Genomic DNA, 20,135 nt, shown 5'->3' with positions numbered 1-20,135 from the left:
AATAAACATTTGAAATATATCAGTCTGTGTGTAATGAATGAATATAATATACAAGTTTCACTTTTTGAATGGAATTAGTGAAATAAATAAACTTTTTGATGATATTCTAATTATATGACCAGCACCTGTATATAATGTCAACAATGTTACGAGAAAAATATCAGCCGAGTTTAATCTGAAATCTGTTGTTTCATGCACCCTAATTATCCTCATCTGCTTCATCTGGTCAACCCGCCGCACTTCAATATTTGTTCAATGCTTTCATGCGTGTATGTGATAACACCAACAATATAAATCATAACTCACAGCAAACTCGTTGTCAGGAACTTTTTCTCCTTTCCTGAATGGTCTTGAATATTGGAACTTTTCCACCTCATTTGTTCTGTAATAACTGAGAAAACAACAGAAGATCTACAAGAGCCTTATTTCTACGAGATTTTAATGGTGACAAGTGTGTGAATTCATACTTGAGGATTTGTTCAGGAAGTTCCTTGTCCTTGAACTGTGAAGGTAAGTTTAAGACAGGCTTCACCGTAAAACACTGAATATCTGCGGAGAATTGATTAAGGGTAGAAAGCTGTTCACATTCCTGTCATTTGGCCCCAAAAAGCATTCGGACACAGTACTTGTTTAATCTGAAGCACAAACACTACCATTCACACGCTTGGGGTCAGTAGGTCAACCATAGCAAGCATTTTAATGAGTACTCGATGTAAAAAATTCACTGCACCATTTTGGATCTCTAGATCTTAAAACAGTTTGCAGAAAAGGTGATTTTAAATGTTTTGGTTTTAAAAGAGTAACAACTAAAAAAGTCTGAATGTCACTGCATTATATAACAAATTATAAAGGCAAGTAGCTGTGAAATGTTTTAAAATGCTATATTTTAATATAAAGTCCACTTGCTTTGATATTTTTGAATCCAATGCAATGACATTCAGACACATAAAGGTGTCACAAGTATTTAAATACTTCCAAATAAAAGTTCCACTAATCTATACATTCTATCCATCATAAATCTAAATACTGTAAATATGTAAATCTACAGTACCATTTAAAGGTTTTTTTTTTTTTTTATGCTTTTGGAATTAGTCTCTTATGCTCAACAAGGCTGCATTTATTTGATCAAAATAAAGTCAAATCAGTAATATTACGAAATATTACCATTTTAAAAAGCCGTTTTCTGTTTTAATATACCTCAAATTGTAATTTATTGCTGTAATGCAATGCATCATTACTCCAGTCTTCAGTACCACATGATCCTTCAGAAATCATTCCAATGTAGTGATTTGCTAGTCAAAAAAAAAAAAACATCTATGTTGAAAAAAGTTCCAAGCTCCATATTTTCATAGAAAACCATGTTGAATGTGATACATTTTTTCGAGATTCTTTGATGAATAGAAAGTTCAAAAGAACTGCATGATATTATTTTATGATAAAAGTCTTTTACTGTCACTTTTGATCAATTTAATGCATCCTTTCCAAATAAAATCATTAAGTTCTTTAAAAAAAAAAAAAAATACTGACCAGAAAACTATTGTATAATAGTAAATGTTTTAAATAAATAAAGAAACAAAATAAATAATAAAATAATTTTAACATATATAATGAATCAAAAAAAATAAAAACAATTAAATATTCAACACAATTTGACCTAAAATGTCACTATTTTGCTGTGCTAAGAGTCAAGGATACGTTGACCGGATGAGTTACAGATGTTGTCACCAGGGGGCGATGTGCTGGTCATCTTCACTGCATTGGGAAACTGAGACATCAGCTTCAAACTAAAGTCCTCCAGCCACTCATACTCTTTACCACGATAAATGAACATTTTGTTCTGTTTGGAACAGGCAGAGTACTTCAAGTTAAAATTGATGAAGACAGTATGAATGACCACATGATCTGATGCAACTTTTAGCTATCAATATACTGGCTTCTGTCTCTGCTCGAGTGATATCCATGGCTTGATATGCATGCACAACAAATAATAATTGCGGAGAGCCTTTCATTTTATTAGACGTCTAAGGGGCTCTTGTATCTGTAAAAGTGTAGCGCCAGGGTTTCCAAACTCCTGACTGTGAAAACAAAAGTATTATTTTCTTGTTAAAACCCAATTACTCAGAGAGCTCTTTGGGGAGAGCTGTAATCAAAATATCTGTTTTCCATTGGCAATGTTTAATGCTGAAATGCCAAACATCGAGCCGACCCTGCCAACATGTTTGTGTCACCATTTAATCCATAGTTTACAGATTTCACACCGCATAAACAACAGAAAATTAGACATTTGTGCACCAAATCGAGGAACAACTCTCCAAGTTATGGTTTGAAAATCATATCCCTCATTTCAGTTTCATAAAGGCCATTAAAAATGCAAAATTCACTCACCCTAAGGAAGGATGGGAAACCTTGTCCATGGTATCCCACTGCAAAATATTCCGGCTGGGGTCTCATTGCGTGCATGATGTTCTCATAATACTGCGCCTGCTGTTTCTGTGTACAAAAACAACTGCTGTTTTTACATTTGATTTTTGCAGTTGAGGCATTTAAAGTCAAGCATAAAAAGAATAGTTCAGCCGAAAACAAAAACACTGTGATCATTTGCTCACCCTCGTGTCATTTCAAACCATGACATAAAATGAGCGGTTTATGTGCATTCACGATGCTCTTATTCATGCAATGTAGGTGAATGAGTTCATCATGCCCGCATTGAACCGCATTGCAATTCCTATGAAGTCATTTGACAGCTTCAACTCAGGACAACCTAAATATCCACCATTATTGCCAATATTCATCCATTTCTGTAAATTAACTGACAAATGCACAACTTTATTCGACCCCTATTGCACATAATCCTGCTAACACAAAAGCTTCAGTCAACTTCAATTACTGTTATCTGCCCCCATAGTGCTTTTGATCAAAGCACTTAACCCCTGGTTCTTCACTTGGAAAGACCAACAAATTATGATCCTTTTAATAGCTTATTTTAAGAGGTTAATAATAATCAAGGTCTCAGCAGTCATTAAAAAAAGTTGCTCTTAAAGGACCAGCATCACATCCTCTTGTTCCACTTTTTGAAGAATGCATCTTCCAGAATCTGGCAGTAAGTTTTGGGAGCTCATTTTAGTTAATCTCCTATCCTGAAAAGTCTGTCTTGCAGGATTGATTAAAAATGAGCTCCTAAAACACTGCCAGATTCTGGAAGATAAATTCTTCAAACAGTGGTACAAGATGATGTGATGCTGGTCCTTCAAGAGTCACTCTCAACGTATCTGTCCATAAAGCCTATAAAAAAAATTAAAATCAGTCTTCATGTATTTCACAACACTTCAGCATGTTATTCTTATTAAGTGAGAGCCATTTTAAAGATTTTTTTACCAAAGCAAAGTCTCTGAGAACCTGACACATTGCACTTGTGAAGACTCCAGGAAGGTTGCAGTTCTGGAAAATGATGGTGCTGGAGACTAAATGGTTCCTGATGGTTTCTCACCTAATTCTTCACCTTAATTCTTTTGCAGTTAATGAGTCTTTTCTTCTCCACCTGTTTTTTCTGACCGTGCTGACCCAATGAGCATTTCGCTGCCTAATGGTCATGCCTTATCTTTGCTAATTCTATTATTGCATTAGTATTGCATCCTTCTCATGGGCATTTAATTTAATTTTTTTTTTTTATTCTTGAGTTCAATCTCTTTTTTGGCTCATTTTATCTGTAAAAGAAAACCTGCCTAATAATTCTGCACACCTGAAATAAGGAGTTTTTGACTTTCAGGCTTCATGGACAATTATATATCAATTATAAATGATTAAATACAAAATCAATAGTAGCTATTAAGATTGATGTGGTTTGGAATTGGTAAAATGTTCTTGGAAAAAAAATATGACCAGAATATCAACTTGTCTAATAATTCTGCACACAGTGTATATCAGAATCAGAATGAGCTTTATTGCCAGGTATGTTTACACATACAAGGAATTTGTTTTCGTGACAGAAGCTTCCACGGTGCAACAGACAGATGGAGGTGAGCACGGAGAGTTGAGTTAGTTTGGGCAGGAGGAGGTTTGGAATGATAGTGTTAAAGGCCGAGCTGAAGTCCACAAACAGGATCCTCACATAAGTCTCTGGTCTGTCTAGATGTTGCAGAACATAATGCAGTCCCATGTTGACTGCATTGTCCACAGAGCTGTTTGCTCTGTCAGCGAACTGAAGAGGATCCAGCTAGGGTCCAGTAATGTCCTTCAGGTAGGTCAGCACCAGTTTTTCAAATGATTTCATGACCACAGACGTTATAGCCACAGGCCTGTAGTCATTTAGTCCTGTAATATTGGGTTTCTTTGGGATGGGGATGATGATGGAGTGTTTGAAGCATGAAGGGACTTCGCATAGCTCCAGTGTTCTGTTGAAGATCTGTGTGAAGACGGGGGCCAGCTGGTCAGCACAGAATTTCAGACAGGCTGGTGTCACACAATCTGGGCCTGGTGCTTTTTTCCTCTTCTGCTTCCGGAAGACCTGGAACACATCGTCTTCGCTGATCTGAAGTGCAGGTGTGGGGGAGAGGGGGGTTGCAAGAGGTGTTAATGGTTGTGTGGAAAGGTGTTCAGGGCGGGAAGTGAACTGAATCCTTAGTTTTTCAGAATAATTCCTTTTTGCCACTCTGATCTCCTTTTCCAGTGTGTATTCAGCCTGTTTATACAAGACTTTGTCCCCCTTCCTGTAAGCATCTTCTTTTGCCTAACGGAGCTGTCTGAGTTTTACGGTGAACCATGGTTTGTCGTTGTTGCAAGTTAAATGAGTCAAGGTAGGAATGCACATACCTTCACAGAAACTGATATAAGATGTTACAGTCTCTGTAAGCTCGTCCAGATCGTTTGCAGCAGCTTCAAAAACACTCCAATCAGTGAGGTCGAAACAAGCTTGTAAAAACCGCTCTGTTTCATTAGTCCATCTCTTTACAGACCTTAATACAGGTTTAGCAGATTTCAGTTTCTGCCTGGAGGTTCAGTATAAGATGAACCAAACAGTGACCAGAGAGTCCTAAAGCTGCTCTGGGGATGAAGTGATATGCATCCTTTATTGTGGTGTAATCCAATATATTACTGTCTCTGGTGGGACACGTAACATGCTGTCTGTATTTTGGTAGTTCACGGGAGAGATTTGCTTTATTAAAGTCCCCGAGCATGATTAAAACAGAGTCCAGGTGTTGTTGTTCTGTCTCTGTGAACTGATCAGCGAGTTTCTATAAAGCCAGGCTCACGTTATATATATATATATATATATAAATTACGCTTTATATATATATATATGTGTATATATATATATATATATATATATATATATATATATATATATATATATATATATATATATATATTTTTTTTTTTTTTTTTTTTTTTTAATATTTTTATATATTATATTATATTATATATATATATATAGAGAGAGAGAGAGAAAGTATAGTGTTAGTTTTAGAGGGTTAATTTTTTATAACAAATGTAGCAAATTAGCTCAAAGTGAGATCAACATAATTAATCACATGGGTTATCATCAATTATATTAATCTTCAGGAATTAACTGAACCATCAGAGAATCACATCACCTTAATTAAAAGGGGTCGAAGCCTAGAAACGCATCTAAATACTTGTGGTTGCTTGCATTGGTTTTGTTGGTGCTGAGTAAAGTGTCCTGGTGCATGTATAATGCGTAGATTCTTGATGAATTCCTTTAGGAGTGTGAGCTTCGTCATTCCAGCCATGGGTTGATTGGTCCGAAGTGAATTGACTAAATTACTGAACTTAAAACTGCCAGAAGCTCGGACTCCCCCCGGAAGGTAAAAAGGTACCAAGAAAGTAACCTCCAGACGATATTAAAGCAGAGGTACACTCATACACTTGAATATAGGCGTTTAAAGTCTAACTAATACAAGTAAAAGGGTTTTAACTAGGTTAATATAATAGGGGAATATACATACAACACATGCATATAACAGATAAACTTATAACTGCTTAATTATGGCCTAAATAAAGAAAATGTCTTTAGGTGTGTGTGTGTGTGATGTGTATTGGAAATTGTGGAGACAGACAACTGGTCTGGTGCCTGGCACGGGGATCATTCCCTCCTTTTTGGAATGTGTTTGAAGTTTGATAGGGAGACCAGAGAGGTGATCTGTCTAGCATCTTTTTGATAGTGGGGAAACACCATTGGCAATTTAGCACCCATATAAAGTTAGAAAGTGGGGCCAGATCTGTGAATTATATGCAAATGTCAAAAGGCAAAAAGGGTCTCTTAAGACATAAAGTCCCAACGACCATCAAGGATCATAAGCAGATGCTACACAAATTAAAAGAAAACAAGTAGTTAGAATAGAAATAGAATAGAGAGTGCTAGTGTTATAGGGTCAAGTGTAGATGGAAGAGATGTTTCTTTCTTGAAGATGACTAATGACTCAACTACAACTGAAATACAAATAAATTTAAGCTATATGAAAAGCGCATAAAATCACTTACACTAATATCAAATAGAATGAAATTAATGAAATGAAATTAAGAATGACATAAGGATGAGTAAATGACAGAATAAGTATTTTTAAATGTTCTGTTCCTTTAAAACATATTTAAAGGGACAGTCCACCCATTTCCTCAGTGGATCATAAAAGAAGACATTTTGAAGACTGTATGGAGGAAAAATACAATGAATGTAAATGGGAACAGAAACTATTTGATTACCAACAATCTTCAAAATATATTCTGTTTTCTGCAGAAGAATCAACATTTTGAGCATCATAAGGGTTATTAAATGACAGATCTTCCATTTTTGGGTGAACTATTCCTTTAAGTTATGGCAGTTTTTACTGTACATTCCTTTTTTGCTATACAATTTAAAATCAGAGAAGAATTAAGGAAAATAATATGAAAATAGTATGAATTTTATGAACCACAGGACAAGGAAAAGCTGAAAGCAGTTGCCCACCCAATCCATCGGCACCAATAACAAAGTTTTCCGACTTAATTGAAGGCAGCTGCCAAGTGAGAACTTAACAGAGCCAAGGGCAGAACTGAGAGGAGAGTGTGTAACTGCTACAGTAGCTGTTATCGCACCAGAGTTTCCTTCCTCCTCTTGCTTGCAAATTGCCATTTTTATTTCCTGTGCAGAGTGACGGCTGCTACCCAGCAGACAGGGTTATGAGTTACCAGCCAAAATGTGAATAAATATGAAGCGCGTGAAACGAGACAAGCTGATGGTCTGTCTTGCTAAAATGTTTGTACATCACAGAGCGTCTCCTGTTTTGGCAGAAGCTCAGGGGAGGTTTGTCTGTGGCATTACCTTCAGATCACATTAACAAAGACACTATAGGGAATTCTGACAGGTCTGTCTTACCAGCAGTTGACTGAGCTCTATGAAATCAAACATTTGGTTTTCATGAAGTTTAACAAGTTGTTTGGCCATCTCGATGGCCTTCTCCCACATCTGTGGACAAAAGAACAAACAAGCAAGCTCAGAGTCTGGCTAATGAACGAGGAAGCGTGTTGACAGGAACAAAATTGTTTTAGTAATTATTGTACTGCGATAGTCTGCTTTACAGTGTTCAAAACCAATATTTGACTTTCCTAATAAAAGATTAATCAAAAGATTGCTTTTTGGGTGAACTATTTCTACAGCATTCAAAAATTATTATTTTTTTTCTTTTAACAAATTAATACTTTTATACAGCAAGAATGCATTAAATTGATTAAAAGTGACACTAAAGACACTTATGATGTTACAAAAGATTTGCATTTAAATTAAATGCTGTTCTTTCAAATCTTTCTATTCATAAAAGAATCCTGATAAAAATGTTTCTTGAGCTCCATATCAACATCAAGATTATTACAGTTAGTTAAAACTAAAACCAGGAAAAAAAAAATATTTTTTTTTTGTTACTTGAAGTAAACATTATCTGAAACTATTATCTGGAAATATAAAAACATATTTTATAATAATATAATATAAAAAAATATTTTATACAATCTAGTTTTCAACATTTCTTATTCTTCTTTAGGTCAACCTAGCGTACTAAAAAACTAAAACTAGAGCAAAAATTAATTTTTAAAAAAGTATATAGAAATGAAATAATGATAATTTAATATTACTAAAACTATAATACGATCTCAATGATTTCTGAAGGATCATGTGACCCTGAAGACCAGAGTAATGATGCAGAAAATTCAGCTGAGCAAATCACAGGAACATTTACTTTTTATTTCATTTAATCAAATAAATGCATCCTTGGTGAGAACAACAGACGTCTTTTAAAAACATTAAATAAATCTCACCAACCCCAAACTTTTCAATGTTAATGTAGTTAAATAGCAACATTTCTGTTATTTACAGTTGTCCTACCCTAAAAACTGTGAGCAAATGGCATGCAAAAGTCTTTAAATGGAAGTATTTGTATTACATTTAGATGTACAAGCAAAATACATACTTTGCCCTTGTCCAGATTGCACATTATCTCCTGAAAAAGTCTTTCCTTTAGCTCTTGTTGTGTCCACCCCTGAGTTCCGTCCCATGGGATCAGGTGGGGCGCACATGGCTTGTCGGACCACTAGAAAGAGATTGCACCATTCAGTCATGCTAATCTCACTGATCTCATAATTACCAAACTGTGTTGCAACTTCAATCTTCAAGTGCAACAAGCTTTTCAGTGCAGATATTCAAATGCAAACAGACTAAGTTAACTTAAACAGAATAATACAATTTGCACGACTGACAAGCTTAATGTTTGGCTTTTATAATGATTTGTAGGACACATAACAACTGACTTTCATTAGTTTTTCAGATTACCGAACCTGCTTGGTTTAAAAAAAAAAAAAAACAACAGAACAGAACATTTCCAAAATCTACTTACATCCTTGTCAATGGAAAAAATCTATATTTCAAATATTGTTTGGCACAAATTGTGAATACATATGTGATGTGAAAATGTGAAAGTATTTCTGACATACTTTTTCATATCTATCATGTCATCATTAAATTTTATTACAAATTTGTGCAATTGTCTCTAATGTCTAGACATGTGCTGGTTTAACTGTATAAAGGTTTAAAGTTGTTTTTGTTATTTGAATGTTAATTGTTAACTTTTTTGTGTGCGTGTAATTTAATATTGTGATAATACCATATATTGTGATTAAAGCTTCAGAAAATATGATAATGTCACATGCCTACTCATGACCTTAAAACATTTTAATCAAAAGGCTTAGGATTAAATGTTTGCAATAACTGACAAAGACAAACATGTATTGCAACTACTTGTGTTTTTTTTGTTTTTTTTATAAAAGTAGATTTTAATTAAAGGTGCCATAGAATGGAAAACTGTATTTACCTTGGCATAGTTGAATAATAACAGTTCTTTACATGGAAATGACATACCGTGAACCTCAAACACCATAGTTTCCTCCTCCTTATGTAAATCTCATGAATAAAAAAGACCACTGAAAAATAGGTGAATCAGAACATAACACCAACTATGACGTAACAGTCGGGTTAACTAATTTGCATACGCCCCCAACATTTGCATATACCCGCCCATGTTCTAGGCCAGCCACCAGCCAAACCTGGACAGCCGAATCATCAGAAGTTCTGCAGGTATTGTGAAGAAAAGCGAGGACAACAGCGAAAATGGCAGATCATGGAAATAAATGTTATGTTCCAGGCTATAGGTTGGTGTCTGTATTCAGAAAGGCACGGAAAGCAAATAATGTGTTCTAATAAAATAATGCGAGCTACTAAAGGGACATGGTTAGCTTCTTGCTAGCGGTAGCCTGTTACATTACAGCACATAAGATTTCACTTACCACATAAACAGAGTAAGGAGAGATGCCTGAGGATGATGGCGAATGATTTACAGATCCTGAGCACCACTGACAAGCATCTGATCTTGTAAAATGTGTGGTAAGTACTGCCGCTGCATAGTATAAACAGAGTTTGTGCGATCGCGAATCTCCAAAGTGAAAGTGAAACTAAAAAGCCATCGTGCATTTGAAAGCAGTTTCAATGCCCAGCATATTAATAGCGGCTCCCTGATGCCTGCATTTTATTTACAGTATAATTACCCAACGATATAACTGTGCGAGAAAGTATTGAAATATATAGTTTCCCTGTGTTTCCTTCCTGTAAGCTACTGAAATGAGCCACACTGTGAAACAGCCAATCAGAGCAGAGCTCAACATTATTATTATTCATGACCCTTCCAAATAGGGAGTTTCATTCTAGGGAGAAATCCTAGGGTTGTAAATGGACATGTAAAACTGTTTCTGGAGATTTTTTGCCCTTACCTAAGCCACATACCTTCTATGTAGATATCAGAGAACAATTTAAAATATTGTATCAATGCATACTATGGCACCTTTAAAAAAAAATGTTAAGCATGATTAGATCAGATAATGAATGAAAAGCAGCTCAAAGAATGCATACTTCCTAAAAGCTGAAATATAAGATTGGTGTTTATTTAATATAATGCATCATTCACTTGCAGAATGCAAGCTTCTAGAGGGCACATAGGTCTGAAGTAGTGAATTTAGGTAAAGGGGTGCAGAGCCAGTGGTGGTTTTCTAGGCAAACATTAATGCCTTGAATTTTATGTGAGCAGCTATTGGTAGCCAGTGCAAAATGATGAACAGAGGTGTGACGTGCGTTCTTTTCGGCTCATTAAAGATTAATCTTGCTGCGGCATTTTGGATTAATTGTAGAGGTTTGATAGAACTGGCTGGAAGACCTGTCAAGAGAGCATTGCAATAGTCCAGTCTGGACAGAACAAGAGCTTGAACAAGGAGTTGTGAAGCATGTTCCCGAAAGAAAGGGCCTGATCTTCCTAATGTTGAATAAAGCAAATCTGCAGGACTGGGCAGTAAGGGGCATTAGCTGTTATAAATTCACTGTAAGCCATGGCTTCACAGGGCTTATTGCTTTTATAAAATGGTTATTCCATATAGCAAGGTTTCACAAAATAAAACAAAGCAAATAAAATGTAATGATATTAATAAAAACATTATTCTTCCGCCAAACAATGTAGTTCCTCAGAAACGTTTGTGGTTCCAACAAAGTAGTTGCCGAGTAAACAAATGTGTATGTTTGTAGAGTAATTTACAACAGCTTCGAAAGCAGCTCAACCAATCAGAATCAAGGACCGGAACTATCCGTTTTATAAAAAAAAAGCAAAGAATTGAGAAAATTGCCTTTAAAGTTGTCCAAATGAACTCCTTAGCAATGCATATTACTAATCAAAAATTACGTTTTTATATATTTACGGTAGGACATTTACAAAATATCTTCATGGGACATGATCTTTAATTAATATCCTAATGATTTTTGCCATAAAAGAAAAATCGATAATTTTGACCCATGCAATGTATTTTTGGCTATACAAATATACCCATGCTAATTAACACTGGTTGTGTGCTCCAGGTTCACATAGGCCCTGTCCCAAATGGCACCCTAAACCCTCGCGGTCTTTCTCTGAGTCCGCACTTTCGTGACGTAATGCCACTTAGACTGTCGGGTAGAAGTCTGCTGCGAAGCTCGCCCCAGTGCGGGCTCGGCAGAAGTGCGGATCGAGGGTGCATAGCGGCCACAAAGGGGGCACTCACGAGCACCCTTCTGAACGATAAAATGACGAATGGGACACCCTACGGTCTCATGGACTTAACGGACACACGCATGCCACGGCCATTGTGAGTTCGTAAGACCGCAAGTGCACATGAAGTGTTCCATTTGGGAGAGGGCCAAATACTATATCTGCATTATACTGGCCATTGGTCACCCTGCTTCCTAGATTTCACTATCTAACCTTAACCCAAATCTACAGTTAATAAAAGCACTATGTCCAAACCTCCAACAGTTCAGCATGGAGCAGCAGGGTGTAGGCAGCCTCTGTGTAGTTCTCACAGTCCAGATGTAGATCTCGTAACTTGTACAAATACCTAATGAAAGACCACAAAACATACAGATTCATCCATGTGCCATCAACAAGACAAGAAGTTGTAATCATCTAAAACACTTACCGGATATATATATCCTCCCTTTTCTTTTCTTTGTAAAAGTTCTGTGGATTTGAGAGAAGATACAGAGATGGAATCTCATTAAAGTTTCTAAGCAACTTTTATTGCTGATTGGATCCTCGCTGGTCTTTTCAGCAGGTTGAGCACATAATAAGGTATATTTATAAATACTGCAGCTGTGTTTGAGAGTTCACAGTGTCTGGTTCTCACCAGGACGTTGACGGTGCAGCTCATGCGGAGCTCAGGGCTCTCATCATGGGTGATGGTGCGGTAAGCCAGCAGGTTCTCCAGCAGACTACTTAAGAGAAAAGCCAACGCCTCCCCAGACTGAGAAAGATACCGGTGCCGCCGACAGTACTCCAACAGCCTGGACACACACAGAGTACACAAACTAAGTACAGATACCCTAATAAAATATTACTCCAGTAAAAGTATTAATAATTACATTTTCACTTTTACTTCAGTTAAAGTACAAAGCACTTGATTTTTAATGTACTTAAAAAGTACTGATTTCCCAAAAAACTTTGTTTTTAATTTTTTTTATTCTAGTCAGCACTGGTCTGTATAGTTAGTACTAAGTTTAGTGCAGACATTTAATATACATTAATCTGCAAATAAGCAAACCTTTATTTATTTATTTTTTTTACCAAACGTTATTATATTCTATCAAAACACGAAACCTCAAAATAATAAAACACCAATTCAAGGTACAGATAATTCAACTGCGCAAACAAGTTAGCATGTACTATTTTAAAAATTAGGAAAATATATAAGTGCCGAGAAAATGTAAAAATACAATGTACAAAGCTATACCATTTTAAGAGGAATGCTATGCAAACATATTAGTTAAATTAGTTCAATTAAACAGCTACAGCAGCAGGGAAGATACATGGGCTTTAATTTGTGTAAAATTACCTTAAATAGCATATAGACAAATGCAAATATGTCCACATTCAAGCATTTCAATAGGCATAAACAGCATGCACCTTCTACAGCAGATTTAGTTTTCAGACAGCAGACAGTGATCTTGATATAATTTTCAATAATCAATACTAAAATTAAAAATTAGTAACTTACTTTTCTAAGTACAAAGAAATAAAATGATGTATAATATATGTGTGGCAGCATGATAAGAGGCGAGAAAAAAATCTCACGTTTTCTCCAGCAAAATCTTGTATTGTTCATCACCACGGCCTCCTTCAACTTCCTGATCCAGTTTTGTGATTAGCTCATTCTCAAACTGCAAAGAACACAAATGCTTCGTCAAACTTACTGACCATCACGCAGAAGCCTACATAGGCAACATCTTAACAGACATGGACCCTCATCAGTTAATTAATGGTCACTCATGCATCCACACAAATAGTGAACACTCACAGCTGATTCCAACAGAAACTGGCTTTAACAATTTGGTGTGTAATGATGAATAGATATAGAACAATGCATACAAATTATGTCAAATTGTACATTTAACTAGTATGCACCTTTATTTATGATGTATCACCTTTAATTATCAGAAAAACCTCTCAAAGGATAGCACTGACCAAAAAAAGTCAAATTGTCATTGAGCTGTCATCAAATATTTGTTAACTTTATTTTTGAATTTTCTTTTTTATATATATGTTTATTTTTCTGTAAAAATGCTTATTTTGTTTCGGATGTCCTATTGGGGATACTAGATTTGCACATTTTAGAGAACACAAAAGACTGGCTGTTGTCACTGCACAAGCAAATGATGTGTTGTCACCATACGACTGATAATCTTGACAACTGAACAACTTGATTTGTATTTCCATTATTTATTTTTCTATATCATTCATAAAACTGAAGTGTACTTTTTGTTGTGTATTTTCCCACTTGTGATACAGAATTTGATATTTTTAGAGAGTTAAATTTTCATGTTATATTTTGGTTGCATTTGTGAGTTGATAAAAATGTAACTGTTGGTATTAAATAGGCACATAACAGACCCGTGAATCCAGTCAAATCATAATCGTACTGCAGCATGTATCTAGGTAACTGCAAATATCATATCGCTGGCTAAGAGACTCAATATCAAATCAAACTGTGATGAAATATATTACACCCTTAATTAACATACTGAATATAAATTATGTTCATAGGCATACAAAGCATATAAATTCTAAATAATAGCACACAATTTAAATTAAGGTATATACAATGTATAATATTAAATATGTATATGTATATGTATAATATTAAATAATGAACAATACTTTTACAGCATTTAAAGTTAGCCTTATTCAACATTAGCCTAAAATGCAACTTAAAATTAATTTGCTTAAAAATATTTTTTTTTAGTTCATGAAACAATGCATAAAACTAAGGTAAACAAACAGAACCGACATCACCCTTTTTTAATGAAAAGAATCAGTATTTTAATAGATAGATATTTCTGTACTTAAAATATTTTTAAGCCTTTGGACTAAAACTTTAGCTAAAACTTGTCACAATGCATTCTTCATTTTTGACCAAATCACCAGCATCATTGACAGCATCATGAGTGTGCCTATGAAGCCTAAGCAAGTTGCCTACTTAGATATCTTCTGCAAGTTTTGAAACAGAACTGCTGTTTCAAAAGTTACGCTGGCACAGAACACAGAAGCACCCCTCACCTTCTGAAAGGTGTGGTTGGTGCTGAAATGGTGTTCACACTGCATCATGTCAAAGAAGATGGGGATGGTGGCTTTCCTCAGCTCAGGCTCAGGCACTAACGTAGCTTCCAGGATCGGTCCCACCATCGCAGGGATAAACTTCATCTTATGTTGGCCTGGAAGTCACATGACATCACAAAATAGCCCTAATTTCTTCAGAACATCAAAAAAAACTTAAATATGCACTCTGTCTCAGCCAATAAAGACAAACACCACATTAGTGATTTTACTCTCTATAAAAAGCCATTTGAACAAATAGAAAGTCCTTTAGGCAATTCTGTAAAAATTCCTCTCCACTTTTGTAATTGTGGTCACTGTCTCTAATAGATAAGAAGCACAGGAAAGAGCTTTTACCAAGATTGTTCCACATATCTCTCAGCTTGAAGCCGATGCTTTTCCGCATGTCTCCGTACCTGTTTACATGGTTAGAAACTCAATTTAAGACATCAGCCTTTCAAATAAAATGAACAAAACCAACATCTGAATACTAGAACAACAGTGTATCCGCAGGTCTCTCACTCACTTGTTGAGAATCTTGTTGCGTTTCTCGAGCGAGAAAGACTCCAGCTGTAAGGACTTGTGGGTAAGGAAGGCAACAATCAGGTGAAAATAGTTGTTCCAAAGCTATTGAGGAAAAACAACAGGAAATCATCAAGACAAAACCATTTCCTGAGAACAAAATAATAAAAAAATAAAAATAAAACAAATTTTCAAAAAGTGAGTCTTTAGAGTAATTTGCATATGATGTTACCATGATGTTCCAGCAAAGTTTTGGTGTTACCATGATATTACTTGTATTAGTTTTATATTACATATTAGTTCCATATACATATATGCATACATACAGTACATATATACATACATACATATATACACACATATACATATACATATATATACATATATATATACATATATATATACATTAATAGTCAAGTCAAGTCAAGTCACCTTTATTTATATAGCGCTTTTACAATGCAGATTGTGTCAAAGCACTTAACAGTATCAAATTGGAGGATAGAGTGTCAGTAATGTATAATGATAAGATTAAACACTCAATTTTCAGTTAAAGGCATTTCATTATTGAATTCAGAGATGTCATTGTCTAGCTCAGTTTAGTTTAAATAGTAGCTGTGCAATCAAATCGGCGATAATCGCTAGAAATTAAGTGTCCCCAACTGAGCAAGCCAGAGGCGACAGCGGCAAGGAACCAAAACTCCCTCTGTGACAGAATGGAGAAAAACCTTGGGAGAAACCAGGCTCAGTCGGGGGGCCAGTTCTCCTCTGACCAGACGAAACCCGCAGTTCAAAAGTTTATATTTCTATTTTAATTTTGTTGCAATTTCTAACAATAGTAGTATTATGTAGTTAGGTATTTTATTATATTTTAGTTATTTTGTTATTTTTGGTTGATATATCTAGGGATATATCTCTGGGGGTCATCTGGGTGTCCTGGTCTCCGCTGACGATCAGGGCTGTAGACATCATCTCTTGGTGCTGATCCACCATCTGATCGGATAATACTTATAAACAACAGTGATCTCGTTAAAAAAATAGGATTTACTGAGAGAATTCAATATTTATGACTTCATTGTTTCGAGAACAGAAATGTCCTTTCTGTTGTATCACTGCAACACAGAGTTAGAAATTTCTTGAATTTTCTGTCAGAAATAGTGGCAGATGCTTTTAAATTATCGTGTTTTGGGTTACATTATCACAGATGATTAAGGCATAGCCTTGCTTTGATTATTTGGACAATTAGTTTGTATTGATATACTGTAATGCAATTGCTTTTTTTAATTGACTAAGGTCTTATGGGTGAAATATTTCGGATGCACAGAGTGTTGAATGAATGGTAACCAAGCAACAGAAAGTTTAGCAGATGGGTATTTTTCAAAAGTGGTATAGATGATATTTCCCAAATGCCTAAAGTGCAGGAGGCTTCCAGTGGGTGCAAAATCCATACGCTCTCCCAAAAGATCACCACAAATGAGCATCATAAAAACATGTTATATAAGAGCATGCAACAGAAAGTGTTCATATGATTCACAGAAATGCCCAAACATTATTCTCCTGGAAAACAACTACATGCACAGGACAATTGCGCACTTAGTGCATGCAGAGATATTCAGAGTGCTTAAATTATCTTTGATCAAATCACTACTGGACAGCTTCACACACAGAACATCACCGGTTTCATTATTTTATTTTTTATCTCTGGGGTCTTGTTATAATGCTTGATTTTTATTTATTTATTAATTTTTTCACCAAAAACAACCATTAATTAAATGTATATGATCATTTTCTACAATCTCAGAACCTTAGGATTAAAAAGGATATAAATTACCTGTTCATTAAATAAGAAACGACACTTTGCTGTGCTTAGACATGGGTTTTACACATTGTGGTTATGGGTTTGCTATTGTTTCTAATACATTACACGGTGAAAAACTCCATGCTGAATCTGTCAAGATCAGACTGAAATGATCAAAGATCTTATTAAATGAATTTCAGCTACTGATTTCGGATGGTGCAATGCATGTCATGTTTACTGATATAGAACACGTTCTGACAGTGAGCTTTAAAGACAACTAAATGAATATTTAATGGCTATGATGTTTAATTTCTGGTAGAAACAGAACCATAGGTTTATATTTACGCTTTCGGCACACACTTTTATCCAAAGTGCACAATTAATGTACTTATTTTAACCACTCTGTCAGATACCATTTTGATTACAACTACACCAAAACTCAGGATTGTGGGATATTACTGCTTCTGAAGCGTCTATGGTGCCTTCAACAGCAAATGAAGTATAGCCAGGTGTTAGCAGGCGGGATGTTGTGCAAACATTGGATTTGGACGTGTCTTGATGCCTTCCTGCCTCAATTTACTGCCTGTGAAAGCAGCGTTCTTCAAATTAAGGATTCAGCAGTGATGGTTTTAGGATTGGGATGGAAGCAGTTCTAATAATTACAGTAAGGCTAGTACAATGAACTCCTTTATCTCAGAAGATCAAGGGAATTTTCTCATGATACGGCCTTTTAACTACAGAAAAAATGTATTCTTTATTTTTTATCCAACACACCAGTATGGTTCTTTAATGATTCCACTAATGGGTTCTTTTAGTAATTTTAAAAACTATATATTTGGAAAAAAAGAAATGTACTTTAAAACAATTCTTGTAAAATCCATGTTTACACTGTAATTTAATGACTTTTCGCAATCTTTTGGTCTTTATTTCACATCCTAATTAGTCAAAAGGCAGTAATGCATCTCATTCATTTATTTATTTATTATATGGTATTAATTTTAAAATATCACTGACTAAACACAAAGTGTATCTTTAACCCACACTGACATACAAATAAGCAGTCAGTAAGTAACTGCACTATTTAAGCCTCAGAGTTAGTTGTATGTGGTAGATTCACTATAAAGAAATGGTTTATAAGACTCATTACACAAATTACACTGGTTCCACTGCATGTTTGGAATCTGTAAGATTTTTAATGTTTTTTAAAAGAAGACTTTTAGCATAAAAGGACATGTTTAGTTGATTAAAAATACAGTAAAATCAACAATATTTCAAACAACTGTTTTCTGTATTATATTTGAAAATGGCATCTTGTATATTATTAATCTAATGAAAACATTTATATTTTTGTGCAATCTGTGATATATTTGATTTTAGGATTCTTTCATAAATAGAAAGTTAAAAAAGAACAGCATTTATGTAAACGGAGTGTCTATTTACACTAAGTGCAAATAGCCCGCCTTGTTGGCAAAGGCTATTTACACTAACTCCGCCCAACAATGTGTGATTGGGATAGTCAAGACTGAAAAAAGATGCTCGTACAACATCAGTTTCAGTGGCGTAGATGGTACGGTGCATGCTTTTTGGCGCAATCGACCCGAGTTCGAACTCCCCTCTTGCTGAACTTTTTTTTTTGCCTTGCCAAAAAGGGTGGAGCTAAACTCACTACAGAACGTTGATTGGTTGACTAGAATCGTCACTTTTGCGTGATACAAGGGGATAAAGCTTCTCCTTCACTCGTTCCGCTCTGCTGTCTGTGAGTATTGGGCTTATTTACATCAGAGTGCGCAAACACAAAAAATTATAACAGTGTATTTTATCAATTTATATTTTCACACAGACGATAGCCGTTTCTCAGTATGCGTTCTTGTGGACTTGTGAAACGTCTTTGCACAAAAGCCCTCGTAATTTTCTAAATATACTGTTATTGTGTCATGAAATGTAGTTTTAAGAGTTTTTCAGGCGAGAATGTAATTGTTTAAAACTCAAATCGGCGGTTTATTTTTAAAGATAGCGCCTATTTGAGAATTTGTTATGCCGATTTCGGAGCTCCAAGCGATAACCGGGCCCTCTGTGCTCATGTATCCGCATAGAGGAGCCTTAGCTCGGCTAGTCCTTCCGACATTTGCCGCTGGCTCTGATGTCTCTGTAGTGATTAAACAAGAGATACAATTCGTTTTGGGTAGGCTATATTTAACAGGCATTCGTGGTCTCATGAATCTATTATTTGTTCCTGGTCATATTGTTTTGGCTGAGCACAAAGTTATGTTTAACTTTATATATTTATTTTTAACTTTACCGTAGAACAGCGCTGACTTTGTAGCATACATTTGACTGAATTGTTTGCTTTTGTCTTTATTTCCTCTTACATAAGTCTCTTATACTTTGTACTTATACTTTTATAATGGCTATTATTGTTTATTAAAGCTGACATTTAACAAAAAGCGGCAGAGTTGTGCTCATTGTCGCGCTTTATCATCGATCGCTACTTTCCAGCATACACCACGCCTACCAAGTGAGGGTACTATTGGCAGTGGAAACACAAGCCTGATCAGGTTACCCGTACCGAATCGTACTGTACTGAACTGTACTGTACTGTACCGCACCGCTCAGTGGAAACGAGCCATTAAAGAACAATTCATAAGAGTCATCAAACAACACTTGCCACCTTGCCATCTTCCGGTTGGAAAAATGCTTCTGATTCAGTTGCCTAAAATTTGCAGTGCTTTTTTGGAGCAACATTGTTAATCACTGCTTTTTAAGGCATTGTGGCTTGGGCAATATAGAAGTATGACAGTGTTTCCAACAATATAATCTCTGTCTTGTCTGAAGCGTAATTGTGTATTTGAAACCCCTTTACAGTCCTCTTTAAACTGACCTGCAAGTGGAAGTAAGTGGAGTCCAGGAAGTATTTGTTGAGAACATCGGAGTACTGGTCAATCGCCCGCAGAAAGACTTTCATTTGGTGAAGATTCATGATCATCCAGTCGGGCGGAAACACGTTGCCCATCAGGTTTTTGAACATGATGAAAGTCTCCATTAGAAAGTCCTAAAAAACCACATGGATTCTTGTTGTTAAGAGCATGTACTTGCACGCAGAGGAAAACTACGATAAGATG

At 35.5% G+C, this 20,135-nt stretch overlaps 1 protein-coding gene across 1 annotated transcript in view; it reads right to left on the bottom strand.

Annotated features, from left to right (window-relative positions):
• Positions 1-20,135, bottom strand: part of dock5 (dedicator of cytokinesis 5) — a 98,405-nt gene that overhangs the window by 19,722 nt on the left and 58,548 nt on the right. Inside the window, exons 29-42 of the mRNA XM_058784283.1 lie at positions 19,895-20,065; positions 15,226-15,326; positions 15,057-15,115; positions 14,664-14,818; positions 13,182-13,267; positions 12,238-12,394; positions 12,031-12,071; positions 11,859-11,949; positions 8,457-8,576; positions 7,370-7,459; positions 2,386-2,490; positions 1,696-1,837; positions 468-549; positions 307-391 (exon numbers count right to left, since the gene is read on the bottom strand). Coding sequence (XP_058640266.1) covers positions 307-391; positions 468-549; positions 1,696-1,837; positions 2,386-2,490; positions 7,370-7,459; positions 8,457-8,576; positions 11,859-11,949; positions 12,031-12,071; positions 12,238-12,394; positions 13,182-13,267; positions 14,664-14,818; positions 15,057-15,115; positions 15,226-15,326; positions 19,895-20,065 — 1,485 coding nt within the window. The remainder of the gene's footprint in view (positions 1-306; positions 392-467; positions 550-1,695; positions 1,838-2,385; positions 2,491-7,369; positions 7,460-8,456; positions 8,577-11,858; positions 11,950-12,030; positions 12,072-12,237; positions 12,395-13,181; positions 13,268-14,663; positions 14,819-15,056; positions 15,116-15,225; positions 15,327-19,894; positions 20,066-20,135) is intronic.

The sequence above is a fragment of the Onychostoma macrolepis genome, chromosome 08 (assembly GCF_012432095.1).
Source record: "Onychostoma macrolepis isolate SWU-2019 chromosome 08, ASM1243209v1, whole genome shotgun sequence".
NCBI lineage: Eukaryota > Metazoa > Chordata > Actinopteri > Cypriniformes > Cyprinidae > Onychostoma > Onychostoma macrolepis.
Note: the sequence above shows the minus strand (reverse complement) of the source record. Positions and strands in the feature narration are given on the sequence as shown.